This window comes from Podarcis erhardii (genome assembly GCF_964252035.2).
Source record: "Podarcis erhardii genome assembly, chromosome: 8".
Classification (NCBI taxonomy): Eukaryota; Metazoa; Chordata; class Lepidosauria; order Squamata; family Lacertidae; genus Podarcis; species Podarcis erhardii.
The window spans coordinates 43180342-43197450 of record NC_138499.1 but is presented as its reverse complement, the minus strand read 5'-3'; the positions used below and the strand labels follow the sequence as shown (position 1 = coordinate 43197450).

Genomic DNA, 17109 nt, shown 5'->3' with positions numbered 1-17109 from the left:
GAGAGTCAATTTTTGTTCTTTTGTGTTCTATGAGTTTAAGGAGTTGGTTTTGGGTTTTTTTGCTCCTGCTTGTTTGTAGTGTGCTGAGAGGGTCATAATGTCTTGTTCTAATTTACCAATTTTTGAGGAGGTTTGTTTTGTTAAGAGATGCCCTCTCCTTTATACAGGCTCCTCTCGTGGCCACTTTCATTGTCCTTAAAAGTAGTTTTCAAGAGACTCTCTCTAGCTAGTTGGTTTGTGGTTAGGATGGGGCTGAAGGACCATGCTGGGGTAGTTTGTGCTTCCTCTCCTGAGGGTAGCGTCTACTGAGGCATGATCTGTGATTTTAATGTTACCAATGTTTGTGGTTTCTGTGTGAGCAGCAGGCTGTCCAGTCTGGACATGGTGCCGGGCCATCCAGACTGGAATGTGGCTGGTGTCTCCCAGGTTCTTTTCTCCCCAGATGTCACAAAGGCCTCTGTTTTTAGCATTTTCAGTAGTGTCTCTAATTGTTTGCGGTTTCCCTCTGAGGAAGGTTGCCCAGGGGGTTGTAGGATGGATGTCTTTTAGGAATGCCTCTCCGGTTGAGGTTGAGGTTACCTCCTAGGATTGTTTACCCTTTGGAGAAGGAATTTGTTTAGTGTTTCCTGGATGAACTGTAGTTGTTTTGTGTTTGGGGCATATATGGAGCCAATTGTCAGTTTAGTTTTGCCATTAGCAAAAATGAATCTACCTTTTTGTGTTTTAGCACTGTTGTGGCTTTAAAATTTAGGCCTCTCCACGGGCCTTTTCTGAGCCAGGTGCCACCCATTGTTGACTGAAGCTGGGTTAGCTCAGGCTTTTGCTTCCTTTGCGTGGGTTGTGGAAGGTAATGTGTGGTTTCATTCACCAGAACAGACACTTGTGGAACAGAAGTAGAGGTCAAAAACTTTTCTCCACAAAGGTCATACTTTTTCTCCATGGCTTTTTGGCTGCATATTTTTTTCTGGAAATGATCACTACATCTTTGGATACTTTGGTTACTTTATAAAGGCAATGCTGCCAAGGGATTGAGAGGTTTGGTAATTTGACGTGTGGTACTCCACCAAGTTTTACTCAGAGTAGGTCCATTGAAATTAATGGCCCTAACTTAGTCATTAATTTCAGTGGGTCTATTCTGAGTCAAACTTGTTGAGTACCATCCTTGGTTTTCTTCTGAACATCGCATGTAAAAGTTTGATTCTCAGCAGTTGAATGGTACAGTATTGACTTTCCTTTTCTAACTTCCCTAAAAATAATATGATTCAGTCACTAGGGGGCACCAAGCACTTTTTAAAGACATTGCTCTAAAATACAATTAAAAAAAATATATTCTGAAAATGTTTTTGTCCTCTACATTCATTCCACAAGTGTTTGCTCTGGTTTTGTGGTGTTTTTTAATTTGCACATTTTTCAGTCAAATGTGTGTCTTGTACAGCTTGTGAATATATCTGCATGACAGTACTGCAAATGAAATGTGTTTTCCAAGGGTGTTCACAGTATATAGAAAAGAAGGAATGTTTGAAGCCCCATATACAATACCATTGATCCATCTAGCTCAATATTGTGTACACTGGGAGCACCTGCAGGATTTTCAAACAGGGAACACTCCCAGTCCTAGTGGTAGACGTTGAGGCAACAAACATTGCTAGTTTCTTCTATGCAGGGTAAGACTGCAGTAAACTGGATTTTAACGCATCTCTGATAAACGGAATTTCCCTTTTAGTGTTTTTAGGTTTTCTTAATAACCTTTGGCATGATCATAGAAGCTGCACAAATGTTCCGCAGGAAACAGCCACCATAACCAGAAACAAAATCATTGTATGTGACAGAACCGGGAAGATTCAGGGCATGCTCATAGGCAAGCTCTCCAACCCAATGTTCTAGAAATACAACCCACAATCACTCTATGTTGGCACATTGCAACTTACAGGCAACTTAGCAAGATGCCCGTCTTGTTCATCTTGGTAAGGCACACTGCTATATCCGTGTCAACACAACAATATCAAAAGTGTAAAGCTATGTATTGTGTTTAGACTTAATTTTCTTTCTCTCTTGCTGGTGTACCGACCACCTAGCGCACCAGCAGCCACCCTGTCAGGCCTATTGGAGGCGGTGGCCGGCTGGGCCTTGGAGTTCCCTAACCTATTGGTATTGGGGGACTTCAACATCCATGCTGATGCCACTCCCTCCTTACAGGCTCTGGACCTGGTGTCTTCCATGGCGACACTAGGGCTCTCCCAGTTTGTTTCGGGCCCCACACATCAAGCAGGCCACACGTTGGATTTGATCTTTGGCGTAGGTATAGATGTGATCATGTCTCCTTCGATGAGGGTGCCATGGTCTGATCACTATGCTCTGAAAGCCAGGATTGACTTTCCACCCCCACCCTGCTTAGGTGACGAGCCGATTTGGGCTCGCCCACAAAGGCTGATGGACCCTGATAGATTCCGCCAAGCCTTGTGGGACCTTGCTCCCCCTGGCGACTCATTGACTGAGCTTGTTGAGGGCTGAAATATCCAGCTCCTGGCAGCCATCGATGAGATCGCACCTAAGCGCCCTCTGCGATCCCGCAGAAACCGGGCTCCCTGGTTTACCGAGGAGCTCCGGAAAATGAAGCGGGACCTCAGATGGCTAGAGCGAGTATGGCGGGGTGCCCGTGATGGAGCCTCAAGGACATCTTATAGGGCTTTTATGAAAACCTACGAGATTGCGGTGAAGGCTGCTAAGAAGTCTTACTTCTCGGCCTCCATTGCATCCGCTAGCTCTCGCCTGGCGCAATTATTTAGTATAATCAGGTCTTTAACGTCCCTTGAGGGACAGCCAAATTTAAATAAAATTTGACACACAGCTGTGAGGCATTTGCGAGCTTTTTTGCGGAGAGGGTCTTGTTGCTCCGCCATGACCTCCCTGCCAATTTGGATACAATAAAGGAACTGGAGGCCCCTTGACTGTCCTCGGGTCCAGTATTAGACCACTTCGACTGGATATCCCCAGCTGATATGGACAGACTCCTCCGAGCTGGAAAGCCCACCACCTGTCCTCTCGACCCGTGCCCATCTTGGCTGATTAGAGTGTGTCCAGATGAGGTGCGGGCCCTCCTGGGGGAAATCATCAATTTGTCCCTTGGTATGGGGACATTCCCAGGGGAACTGAAGGAGGCAGTGGTGCGCCCGCTCTTAAAGAAAACATCTTTAGATCTATCCAATTACTGCCCGGTTTCCAATCTTCCGTTCCTGGGTAAGGTGATTGAGAGAGCGGTTGCTGAACAGCTTGGTGGGTTTCTGGATGAAACATCGGCTCTGGATCCATTCCAGTCTGGCTTCCGTGCTGGTCATGGGACTGAGACGGCTCTGGTTGCCCTAACAGATGATCTTCGTAGACAGCTGGATTGAGGCGGGTTGGGGCTGTTGATTCTTCTAGATCTGTCAGCAGCTTTCGACATGGTCGATCACGAACTCCTGGACCACCGCCTTGCCGACGTGGGGATCCAGGGCACAGTCCTTCAATGGCTGCGCTCGTTTCTCTCTGGTCGGGGACAGAGGGTGGCGCTTGGGGGGGAATTGTCATCGCGCCACTCCTTGGTGTGTGGAGTACCTCAGGGTGTGATACTCTCCCCGATGCTTTTCAACATCTTTATGCGCCCCCTTGCCCAGCTTGTCTGGAGTTTTGGGCTGGGTTGCCATCAGTATGCTGATGACACCCAACTCTATCTGTTGATGGATGGCCATCCTGACTCGGCCGCAGACACACTGACCAGATGTTTGGAAGCTGTGGCTGGATGGTTACGTGGGAGCTGGTTGAAGCTAAATCCTTCGAAGACAGAGGTCCTGTAGCTGGGACGGGACGATATGGGATTGGGGGGGCAACTCCCATCTCTTACAGGGGCGCAATTAGTGCCAGCACCGTCCGTTAAGAGTTTGGGTGTAATCTTCGACACCTCCCTTTCCATGGAGGTGCAGATTGCAGCTATAACAAAGGCGGCATTTTTCCGTCTCCGCCAAGCTAAGCAGTTGGCTCCTTACCTCTCTCGCCCTGACCTAGCCACTGTGATCCACGTGATGGTCACCTCCAGACTGGATTATTGTAACTCGCTCTATGTGGGGCTGCCCTTGAGACTGACCCAGAAACTCCATCGGGTGCAGAATGCTGCAGCGAGACTCCTTACGGGGTCTTCGTTGCGAGATCACATTCACTCGGTGCTATACCAGCTGCACTGGCTCCCGGTGGAGTACAGGATCAGGTTTAAGGTGCTGGTTTTAACCTTTAAAGCCCTATACGGCCTATGACCCTTGTACCTACGGGACCGCCTCTCCTGGTATGTCCCACAGAGAAACTTACGGTCTTCAAATAAAAACATCTTGAAGGTCCCAGGTCACAGAGAGGTTAGGCTGGCCTCAACTAGAGCCAGGGCTTTTTCGGCTGTGGCTCCGATCTGGTGGAACACTCCGTCACAAGAGACTAGGGCCCTGCGGGACTTGACATCTTTCCGCAGGGCCTGCAAGACAGAGCTGTTCCACCAGGCCTTTGGCCAGGGCACAGCCTGACTCCCTCCCTCGGCAATCTTCGTGGAGCTCTGGCCCAATGGTTGCCAGTGGCTTGATTTGAATTAATTTTATAATGAATGATTTTAGAGTGTTGTTTGTGTTGTACTTTTGTACTGTTTTATTGTTGTTAGCCATCCTGAGCCTGACTTCGGTTGGGGAGGGCGGGATATAAATTAAATTTATTATTATTATTATTATATTATTGCACATATGTGGGTACACCACTGTGGATACATAACTAGATTGCCCCCTGGCTATTCCCCCTCCCCCAGCCTTTCCAGTTTTTCAACATTGACTTGGAACATTTTATGGGAATGAAATGGCCAGTAACCTGAGTCGTTTGGGGAATCCTCCGATCAAAACTGTTGTAACAAAAGTCTACTAGATGATGAGGGCAAGAATCAGCCTGTTATAGTGAGTACAAGCCCTTTCCCTCGCCAGTCTAATGCTAAGCACTGAGATACTCCTAGAAACTGCTCCAGAGGCGAATTTAGGGCAGCATGGCTGGTTCTGCCACACTGGGTGCCAAGCCTATGGGACGCTGCAGGGGGTTGCAACTATGACATCGTGAATTGAGCAGAATGGAAGGTGAGAGGCGGTGTGTGTGTGTGTTTGTTGGGCTGAATTTTGTCTTCGCACGGCATTGCTGAAATGTGAAAGACCAAAGTTTGCCCCTGACAGCTCTGCCACAGCACAGCTTTGTGAAGGGTTGGGAAGGTGTGCTTCATTGAGTCCAGACCCCCCCACGTTCCAAGGAGCAGTGCAAAATTGCCTGCAGGTAAAGAAAGTAATGCTAAAACTTCACTTTAACCTTTTGTGCATACTACAAAGCAGCTTATATCCAAGAAAGCAGGCAATCTGCAATATATGGCAATGACTAATATAAAAAAAATGCACTGATGCAGTTTGCAGTTTTTGTATTTAATTCCATTTCATTCGACTGGTTTTATGAGCAGAAGTCTAGCTATGTGCATTAGACTGATTGCATGGATTACATGTGCCTATAATTCCATTTTCAGTTTTATGATCCCATTTACTAGTTCTCTGAATCTGGTGGCTTTCTCTTGTTAATGTGGGAGAAGTTGATTGGAGAAGGTTATTGATTGCCCTTGTAAGTTTTTCTACCGAATTATGTGGCTTCTACTGTTTAAAAAAACAATACAGGAAAAGTACAAATTGAGAGCTGAGTGTTTTTCTTTCAAAATAACCATGCTGAACTCACTTCATAGCTGCTGGGAGAGAGAAGTAAAGAATGAACAATTGGCTTTTGATTAAGGGAGAAGTACAACATAGGTAGTAAATTATTACAGTATAAGCAATAATTTCATTCATGTTATCTGCTTGGCAACTGGAATTTATTCTGTTCTTTGTGGGCTATTTGATCTATGGATATATTTTTTTAGCATTTACTTTTCTCTCTAACATAGCAGCCTGCTACTTCATCACACACATTAAGGTTGCAATCCTATATATACGCTTACCTGAGAGTAGGGATGGGGGAGTAATTTCATTCAGTTTCCATTTCAAAGCCAACCTACCCTAATTTATGCTTTCTGAAACAATATGACAACCGAAACACAAACAGCCTTTGAACGTCGCACTTTGAAAGGTCCAAAAGCTGGCATTGAAGATGTACGCCTTTGTAATGAGATGGATCCTCTTATGCTAGACATAATCTGTATTTCTCATACTTTGGATGCTGTGCCCACTTTGTTTACTCAAGAGACAAGGTAGGATTGGCAGTTTCCATTTTTGCAAGTGTCAAATAGCCATAACTGCAAGGGTTCTCTTCCCTTCCTGGGAGATGTTCCAGGCTAGGGCCAAGGTGAGCTCCTCTTCTAGTCATCGGCAGGAAACAGATTTATTTCAGTGGAGTTAATGAAAAAGAGGGTCACCACTGAAAAATCATCAAGGTTGATGAATAGTTACCCCATAACTATCTGGATAAGCCATCACGTAATAGTACTGATAGGGGTGGAGTCAATTGCAGTGTGATCCTGACCAAGGTGTTCCCATAACAATAACTGAAGAGAAATGTAGGCAACACAGACAAAATCCGATGAAGGATTTTAAGATTGGCTTCTAAATAAAGATCTTCACTTCTACAAAGATCAGCAGTGATGTGTGGTACAGGAGGGGAGAAATTTTGAGGAGGGGAGAAATTAAATGTACTGTGTTTTGAGGAGGGGAGAAATTAAATGTACTGTGTCCAAAATACTGTCAGCACAAGCATTTCAGCTTCCCAAATGGAATGATCCCTGCTCTCCTTCCCCTAAATGTTCTGGGTCCCCCCCCCAAACTTAAGCTGAATGTGGCTGTTCAAATAACTGAGTCTTTGTCTAGGTTCATCATGAAGATACCTCGTTTGAGGCATCGCATTTGGTTACGTCCACCATCTTTATCCAATGAGAAATATATAAAGGTAGAAATAGACCAATCAACAGTCGTTTTATTCTGGCACTGATGTTCGATGAAAAAGTTGAAATGCCCTCTTGCTTCATTCTGTCAAAAGGTATATATCAAACACCTGCAATACAAAGGTCAAAGTTTTCATTTATGATGGCACTCTAGATATAAATGCACAAAAATTAAAAGATTACAGCTCTTACTGAAGTTGTACATCATGGATTTGTGGCTATTTTATGTGTTGCTGAGCGGGGTTATTCTGCAGATAGTTTGCTGTCTGGTAAGACAATAAAAAGCATACTTTAATTCTTAAGGATTAGAGTGAATTAGCACATTTGTATTTAATGTGCATATTTTTTAAAAATGCCAATAGTTTCTGTAAATCGAGGCCAGGGGTCATAATTATTGGGGTTGCAGTGGGGAGGGAGAGTTTAATCATTTCCTCCTTGGCTGTGGTTCTGACACAAATCACTCTTTTGGAGTTAACTTCTGCCCAAGACTGCATGCTTCTCCCTCCCTTCACTTCTGGTGCAGCCACAAGGATGAGATCAGAAGCTTTTACTTCCAACTTACACAACAGTTTAGCATTGTGGCTTAACCTAAACGGTGGTTAATTTTATCTATGCCAGAAAAGAAGGGGGACATGCATGGGGCAGGATATGTTGGTTCTCATCACAGTAAATGCAGCCTCTGTCTCTGTGTGTTCTGTCCCCTATTTTAGAGTAGTCGTTTTATATATCAAAAGCTAAAACAATTTAAAAAGTTTTCAAAGTGTAATTATACAAATACAAAAAAAGAAGAAGCTTGCATTGTTATAAGTTGTTAATGAATAAATATCTGAAATAACATTTGTACCATAGTGTTATTTCTACTTGTATCCTCCCACTTATTATAATGGTATGTGTTCTAATATAACAAACTGGCTAAACTGTATGGTCCAAGAGGCTAGTATAAACCACAGTGTTGTATCCACAGAACAACATGATAGACAAACGGCACACCAGCTATTTTAATATCCTTATTATGAAGTGTGGGTAATGAATATATTTTAAGGATCCAGTATTTTCATATATGCTAGGTTATGTATAATATCCCAGTATCCTACTGACCAATATTTAATTTTGTTTAAACACCTAATCCAGGCTCTAGTGATTTTCTTGAGCTGAGGCCTGGGAAATGATGCTGTGCCTTTTTTGCACCTCCATATGCACACCATTCTCTTGTTTTGTACAACACTAGTTCCTCTTCCTTTCCAGTTGAGCAATTGTAGGATTATGGAAAAAGAAATTCTCTTAAACTGTTCTGTGATAGAATGAGTATTAGTATGCGATAGAATGAGTATTAGGGATTTTAATCCCAGCTCCACGCAATTGCTAAGCACACCATCAGGAATATTATCACCACAGTTTCTAATATATAAATATATCAACAAGAGAAAGCAATGGTTAACCAATATTTTTAAAATATAGCAAGAAACGGGGTTTAGTCCCATGTCTCAGGTAGAACATGTTTTCATATATGCACAGAAAATCATAGGTGTGTAATATTGCATTGAATCTGACTTTAAACTTTTGATGCAAAACTTGCCAAATGAATTTGGCTGATAGAATGGCTGCACTTGCCATTAGGTATCACATGTAATCTACAAAGAACAGATTGCACATCTGACTGTTTCCTCCTTTCTTTTATTCTAGCCTGTTCAAGAACTACAGGGTGAGTTCTATTTTGTATCTTACTATTTGTGACAAAATAGGGGCAACAAAAGCAGCTGCTCATGAACACAGCAGACTCAAAAGCTGATTTATAATTATGGTTAGCAGATTGACATTCTGATCCTAAGCGTATTTACTTGGAAATTAAGTACCATTGAGTTGAGTGGAACTTGCCTCTGAATAGGTATGCTTCTAGAACAATACAGAGGTGGGGAGAACCAAAGGTGTGCACTGACCAGATGGAAGGTGGGATCTGTTTTCCTTCCTCTGCCCTCCCCACACCCCAGTTCCAGGAGCTTTCCTTCTGAACAACTTTTGCCCTTCCATTTATCATCATGGAGGGGCTACATCAGTTCCAGGTCTGGTGTGGTTTGTCCCTGGTTCCAGAGTTGTGTTGGGGGAACAGAAAGAATTAGGATCTGGAAAATCCAAAACCTCTCCTAGCATGACTTCTGCATGCTTCCTTTTTGAAACTCTTTACATTGGGGCTCTACTGGAAAAAAAAATTGGCTATGCATCTTTCTGCAGCCTCATGGAGGAGGCTTACAAGGTCTGATCTCCCTCTCTGTGGAAGGACCTCTCTCTCCCCCTGTGGAGAGGAACAGTCACAGAAAAGTATGGCCTCTAGGATGCAGGGACATAGTGTGGGGGGAGGCTACCAGGGCAATAGCCTCAGGCACATTGTTTTAGGAGGTGCTGCGCATTTGGCTCCTCACACTGCCCTGTCAGCCCTGTGCTGCTTTTTGTGAGGCTAGGATCAGATCTGAATGATTCACAGGGCAAATCATGCAGATTGGATCTCAGCCTCGTAAGGCAGCGCAGGGCTGGCTGGGCGGCGTGAGCAGGAAGCCACAGCCATGTGGCCTTCAATCCCAGACTCACCCTTGCTTTGCGAGGCTGGGATCAAAGGGCGCATGGCTGCTGCATCCTTCCCACATCACCCTGCTAGCCTCAAGCTGCTTTATGAGGCTGGGATGACCCAAGGGCTGTGTTGGCCTCTGCACCCTGGTATGCCACTGCTAGGATGCCCTGCCAGGGACTGCAGCCTGCTTGTTGTAATGGATAAAATATAATGGCTATAATTGCAACTATCTCTGTTTTCTTTTTGTTTTTCAGAAAGAAATGAAGACAGTGGAATAGATCAAGATATCTTTGATATCAATGAAGGTTTTTCAGCCTAATGTTTTAATTATTATTGTCTTTTATAATACTGTGTGTGTGTGTGTGTTTGTGCGTGTGTGTGATCATGGATTAAAATGCACTAACCTTCTGTGGGTTTCTTTTTTAGCATTGGGACTGAACTTGTTTGAGGGTGATATCAAACTTGATGAGGTGAGTTGAAATGACAAGCAGCAGTATAAATGACTGCTAACTTGGGGATGATGAGCCCATGCTTCCCTACTGTAAAAAGGTGATAGGATTTTGCCCTAGTCTGAGATCTTCCCTTGCTTCATAGCTTCCTGATGAAGCTCCTGGCTGTTTTTGTAATGCCCGCCTTTCACTGCAGCCCCTTTGAAGCTTCCCATCCTTCTACTCCTCACACTTTATTATTTTTGGTGCCTTGCTGATAGAGACTGCTACATCTTTAGCATTGCACTACACCAGGCAGTTGAAAGGAAGGATGAGATGGGCATAAAGGTCACATCAGTCCAGTGGCTGGGAAAGTTAGACCTTGAGGTTGAGCCTGGAGCTTCCTCCTCCATGTGATGCCTAAGGCTACAGGAGCTCCATCAGAGTGAGGAGCTATTAACCCTGTTTATTAGCTATAAATGTTTTCTTTATGAAGCTATAACTGGAAGTGTCTGGAGAGGAATTAATATAGAATGTCTGAGATAATAAAAGAGGAAAGAGTACTGTAAAAATGTGGAAGCATGACACAGAATATAATCAATTCAGCCATTAGGTTATCATTATTAGCATTTTAATTTCCCTTGCATTGAGATAGATGCCAGTACAACGCTGAAAGCAAAAATGCTAACCCTGTGCAGATCACAGTGGATGGGAGAGGTTTACAGTATATCTTATAGTGTGTGTGTGTGTGTGTGTGTGTGTGTGTGTGTGTGTGTGAGAGAGAGAGAGAGAGAGAGAGAGAGAGAGAGAGAGAGATTTACAGCCTGTACATCTCATCCAATCTTATGCTGATAGTTCAATTCAGTTCAATGATTAGACCACTGTATTTAACAGGCTTGTATGGTCAGAAGATTCCAAAGAAAGTTATAACCCTGTACTTAAGTGTCATGCAAAGTTGGGATGCAGCAGATTAAATTGTGGTTCCATTGTTGATTTTTGCCCAGGCAGACATACCACTGCCTCAGTGTTTCAGGGAAGGCCGTATAAACAATGCCGTTTCTTAATGTCTGGCTGGAGTTAGTTAGCAATGCTCCCTGGAGTCTATGTTGCAACTACAAGTGGATACAGCCCCCCCCGCCCCCATTCCAACTATTACTTCTAAAAATGAATCCTGTGCAGTATGTGAGATAAGACCTGCCTGCCTATTCCACCAACTTGGGCAAGAGCAATGATTTAAACATACTATCTTTTTCTTTCATTGTTTGGAATTCTGTGTTCTTTGTGTTAATAAATCTAAGTTTTTTATTAGCTAACTGGTATGATCCGGTCCAAGAGAATTTAGAATGTTTCTTACTCCCTGTGATTACTTTAGTACTCTTCCAAGTTAACAGCAAGTACTGACGACCCTCCAGGGGAATTTGATGCAGGGATACTAGAAGATGGCAGTGACTTGGTGCCCCAGTTAAATCTTACACCTTGTAATACTTAATAGCCCTACTGCTCTGACAACTTAGCATGTGGCAGCAGCTGTTGACTCTTTGTAGGGTGAATCTAGTCCCAGAGAAAAACTGGAGCAATGAAACCCCCATTTAATTTGGCATATCAAGCGATGACATGTGGGATGTGAGCTTAAGGGCCTTCCAAAAGACCTCTGGGATGTCACAATCAAGCATCTAAAGAAACTGATTTCATGCCTATGACTAATACACTATTTCAAGGATTGCCAGTGGGAAACCATGTGAGCTTTGCCCTTGACTACTTGAGTAAGATCAGGTGTTTTTTACTGCAACAGAAATTGCACCATGCAGAAGGCACACATTTGAATACCTTTTCGTAATAGCTATAAGGAACATGAAGGTAGTGTGTGTGTTTTCACTTGAGTGCGCAACTTTCTGAAATGTTGCATCCAGTGCTTGAGTCTTGAGTCTACATTTGTAAAGAAATCCCAGGGGTGCACAGAATATTCAGTCTTGCATATAGCTGCAACTCTGCGACACTGAGGCACTTCCAACAGACCAGCCCCAATTATCCAATCCCAGTGTGCAAGAACAATGAGGAACTGGATGCACCACACTGCAGGTGCCTAAAGAGCAAAAGTCTGAATTCAGAGGAGTCACAGTGCCAACTCTTGTGCTTTCTTTCTCTGAATTTCTTGGATTTGCCTTCCTTTTCAGAGACTAGAACGTAACTCCATTATTGGCAACGAATATCGATGGCCTCACACCATTCCATATGTCCTTGAGGACAGCCTAGGTACGGCAGTTAATTTCTTAAGATCACTTGTTGCAGAAGCAACCTTCAGTATGAACATTTGTTCTTTTCTTCAGTATTAATTTTGGTGGTATATTTGCCAAGATTTGGGGTAAAAGGCTTACTTCATAAGAACAAATGGGATATAATTTCTTAAACTTTGATTTTTACCAACAATTTTAAAAAGTATATTACAAAACCCACCTTTCAATACAGCAATATGGAGAAAAATAAACTTCAGCATTTGATAAAAATGCAAGCTCAACAGCTAGGCCTGCATGTGGAAGGTAACAGCGCTATCCAGGAATTCCAAAAAGTTGTAAAGGATACATCTGGTTTAGTCAAACCTTGGACAGATATGATATACAGTGGTACCTCTGGTTATGAACTTAATTCATTCCGGAGGTCCGTTCTTAACTTGAAACTGTTCTTAACCTGAGGTACCACTTTAGCTAATGGGGCCTCCCGCTGCTGCCGCTGCGCAATTTCTGTTTTCATCTTGAGGTAAAGTTCTTAACCCGAGGTACTACTTACGGGTTAGCTGTAACCTGAAGTGCTTGTAACCCGAGGTACCACTGTATCTTTCATTATAAGCAATGTGCCATGAGTCAGCAAAGCAGTTATGAGTTTTCTATCAGATTGTTATGGGCTGTCAGAAGAGATGACTCCTCCAGATTCTCTTTTCTTATAGCCTGGAGAAGGACCATGAACAAACAGGACAATGCATACAGTGGTACCTTGGGTTACATACGCTTCAGGTTACAGATGCTTCAGGTTACAGACTCCACTAACCCAGAAATAGTATCTCAGGTTAAGAACTTTGATTCAGGATGAGAACAGAAATCACGCGGCGGCAGCTGGAGGCCCCATTAGCTAAAGTGGTACTTCAGGTTAAGAACAGTTTCAGGTTAAGAACGGACCTCCAGAACAAATTAAGTTCTTAACCCAAGGTACCACTGTACTTTGAAACAGAGACTTGCAAAGGCATAGAAACACAAAGAGTTGAAACTGGGGTCTGTAAACATCTTAGAGTTCTGGCCAGGACCCTAGAAGGTCTGATGCGCAAGCCGTGGGTTTGGGTTGACTGCTTGAATGTTTAAGCTATGCCTCATTAAGCTCAGCCTGTATACAAACAGGGGTATAAATATTACACTCCAATATTATGACTCACCAGTAAGCTTCTAGTGACCTCCTTCTAAAAGAAACCAAGCCTTGATGAAAGTTGCCGTGTCTTAGCTGCTCAGAGATTTGGGGTAAGAGTAGCAATGCAAAGAAATAGAGGCAAAAGATTGCCCAACTTCCAAATTTACAACAAACTCCACTTACCGTATGCTGCTTGTAGTAATAAAGTAATTATGTCACTATCTTGAACCTTCTCTCAAATTCAAAAGTGCCAATCTGGGATTAACAGTGAAGATCTGGTTGCTTATCACTTTATAAGATGCTGCAGCCAGATTGGTGACCGGAGCCAGTTACAGGAAGGACAGAAACTCAGTGTTAAAACAGCTCTACTGGATCCCAGTACATTTCAGAGTATAATGGCTTGGAAAATAGAACTAGTTGCTTAGCTTGAAGGCTTGTAGCAAATCAACAGTCCAAGGAAGCAAAAGAGAGCTTTGTAGAGCAAATTGGGTTACTTCTAAAATAGGTATTTACAGTCCACTTTCCTATGCTAAAGGCATATTTGAAAAGGCTTTAATAATTCTCCCAACAATTTAAATTATATTGGTCTACCAAATTTATACTCATTAGTACTAATAGCAGAGTTTCCAGTTGCTATGTGGAGGGTTAGCTGAAAGGGCATTCCTTTAGGTGAGCGATAACCAATTCGTTATTTCTTCTTCCAGATATGAATGCAAAGGGGCTGATCCTCAATGCATTTGAACAGTATCGCCTAAAATCCTGTATTGATTTCAAACCCTGGGAAAGCGAAGCAAATTACATATCTGTCTTCAAAGGGAGTGGGTAAGAGAAATCATCCTTTTAAGTAATGTTTCTTTCTTTTTCATAGTCTCTGTACAGTCTCACATACGAGATCTGTGCCTGTCAGTGGAGGCTGGCTCATTAGGGCAAATGGGGCACTGCCCCACCAACTCCAATCTCCAAGTTTGCTTATCTGTAGAGATGTTTGTCAGGTTGAGTCACAACTCTGGGTTTATGAGCCTGAACGTTGGTGCAACATTCATTCTTTGTGGCATTGTGCTGATAAGAGTATTTTGTACATCCCATTCAAAGTAGTTATATGGTTGCCTCCATACTGTCAATATTTTGTGGTAGGGATTCAAGTACATAATGGAAATTTAGGTTTGCCCAGTTAAAGGGGATTTATGCAGCAAGCCTAGTTAGAAAAAACAACAGTTAGTTTGTGTGATGGGAAAATGCACTGAAAAGTGAGATGAACAAATGAATAACTGGAAGATGTATAAGCAGTGCACAGCAAATCAGCTTCGATGCTCATTGTTGTATAACCTCCCTGCAAGCAAAGCAGAAGGAATACCCAGTTAAGGACAGTCATAGTGTAACCTCTGCGTAAGCAAGCAAATTAGGTTGAATGCTCAATAAACAGGTCACCTGGAGTCATCTGTGATTTATACTGCAAACCTTAGGCTTGGATTACATTAAAGGATAAAAGTAGGGAACCAATGAAGAAATCTGTGTTGAGTCAAGGCAGCTCTTAAGTCTCAGTATGTTTCTTTCTTCTGCTGGGATCATATTTACTTTAACATTTGAGAGGCTGCTTATTCATCTTGTCTGCTCTTGGAATTTGTTTTCCTTTCAACCAAAAATTCCTTGTCATTGCTCAGAATGCTGAACAAGAGTAGACTGTTTATAGATTTATAAATAACATTTATCCAGAATTCTGTTTTCTACGAAGTGTTGTATGTTCTTGCTTTTTATGGTGGCTTGTTAGCAACAGTGATAAACTGGTGATAAAAGTTATTTACCCAGCCAATATGAATTTATAGTCTGCAGGAATGGCTGCATGAAATACTTTTAAAAAACCCCGATTCCACTCTCATTGCCTTGCAAAATCACAGTTTTCAATGCCCATTTGTTAAAGGAATGTTTGACCAATCAAAGGTGATAAACTGTTTAAGATTTGGCTGAACTTCAAACATTATTATTATTTTTTTTGTAACTGTGAAAAGCAATAAAACTTGTATTTCAGTTTGGGCCTTGAGTTCAAAGTTCAGAGTTTGTCAGATTCTGAGAACTGAATCAGCTGAGATAAAAGATCATGAACTTCCTGTAAGTTTTTCTGAAAGGTTATTGCAGGATATGGAGGCTGGTCTTTTGGCTATTGTTTTGAAGTTCAGATAAAGTCAGGAGCTAATTTTACAAAATTCATAAGCAAGGAGTTAATATTAATTGATGTGATGTGATGTTTAGCTCATCTCAGTGTTCATCTTTTAGTTGAGTGAGGAAGGATTTATATGTGGGGGTGGGTGGGTAAGTTTTGCTTGTTTCCTTGTTTCCTTGTTTTTGTTTCTATTGTTTTGTTATTTTAATTGTATTTTTCTATTTTAAAATTTGTAAGTCGCTGAGAGAATGTCAATAGGTGTATTCAGTCCCTTAACCACAAAAGGCTGTTGTTCTCCTTTCATCCATGTCTGCATTGTTTTGCATAGTCAGGGCTGAACAGAATAAGTAGCTGGGTGGAGGCTACTTAAAATTCCTCCTACATGTATGGCCCACACAGCCAGCAAGTTATGAGAAGCAGGTTGCCTGGTGGATTGAGTAATATTCCCCGTGTCTCTAAAAAACATGGTGTTTGCTGGAGGACATTGCTGGATCCATACTGATCTATTTAAACCATCTGCCTTGGCTCTCTGTGAGAGAAACAAAGGCTGGAGAACAGCATTCCTGTTTGCTCTCTGATCTATATGGTGGTTGATCCTCATGGCAATTCATTTGTGTGTATTCTGGGTTTTGGATCCACTCACATTTCTGAATGGCATAGTAAAACTGAAGATGCTGTACAGCAGACATGCATAGTTGGTTGCCATGTGTGCTTACTGTGTGACTGCTTGGTCATATGGAACACTCCTAAAAGTGACCATGTGTTTACTTTCAACATCCTGTTCCATCCCAGAGCCTTTCTGCACATAATTCAATGGGCATTCTGGCTGTATTGTAGGCATTCTGCAGATGCTGAGTTGATTTTAATGCTACTCTTATGCAGAGTAGACCCACTGAAATTAATGGGTTGGGCACAACCCAGTGAATCTGGCTTATATGTCAGAAGTCAGTATTCCCTGGTACCTGTGTGGGCCATATCTTTAGTTGCTTCCCCACTCTCAACTCCTGAAGTCTGCTTCTCTTTGCTGCCATGGCCTGTTCTTCTGCCCAGAGATAGGAGCAAGAGGACCCCACTTTGCCTTCTCCCTCTAGAGGTGGCCATGCAGATTAAGCCCAGAGGAAGAAGGCAAGTGAACAGGCAGCAGTGACTGTGCCAAAGAGAGAAGGGCTTGTTTCAGGAGGAGGCACTGAAGACATCTTGTTTAAGGCCTTCCCAAAACCTGGAGCTGGCAAATCACTGAATGAATAAAGTTTCAAGACATACAATATTGTTAAACACACCCCGGTTTCCAAGTTATGAAAGATGTAAGGGGTGCCAGCACACACTTCAGGTTTGGTTTCCTTTGAAAGAAGGTCACTGGAATATCTTTGTGGTGGTGTTATTCACACACATACACTAGCTAAGCATAAAATGAAAGGGCTCACAACATTAGCACCTCAGCATATTTCGCTTTTGCATCCGTTTCTAGATGCTTTCAGCACAGAGAGCAAGTCAAGCCTCTTTCCAAATCTACCGCACTATGAGACAAGACTGGTTCTCCTAAACCCACCAATCATCACTGCATCTCCAGGCATTGGGGGTGGGGGCTGTTCCCCTCTAGGAACAT

General features: G+C 42.8%; 1 protein-coding gene across 2 annotated transcripts in view; it reads left to right on the top strand.

Annotated features, from left to right (window-relative positions):
- Positions 1-6728: 6728 nt before the first annotated feature.
- MEP1B (meprin A subunit beta) overlaps positions 6729-17109 on the top strand; it is a 29632-nt gene continuing 19251 nt past the window's right edge. Inside the window, exons 1-6 of one of the 2 annotated variants that reach the window (XM_081873684.1) lie at positions 6729-7056; positions 8645-8663; positions 9779-9829; positions 9951-9994; positions 12127-12205; positions 14050-14167. In XM_081873684.1, coding sequence (XP_081729810.1) covers positions 7015-7056; positions 8645-8663; positions 9779-9829; positions 9951-9994; positions 12127-12205; positions 14050-14167 — 353 coding nt within the window. In that variant the 5' untranslated portion in view covers positions 6729-7014. Of the gene's footprint in view, positions 7057-7129; positions 7231-8644; positions 8664-9778; positions 9830-9950; positions 9995-12126; positions 12206-14049; positions 14168-17109 lie in introns of those variants that run through there. The other variant, XM_081873683.1, reaches the window with a different exon arrangement.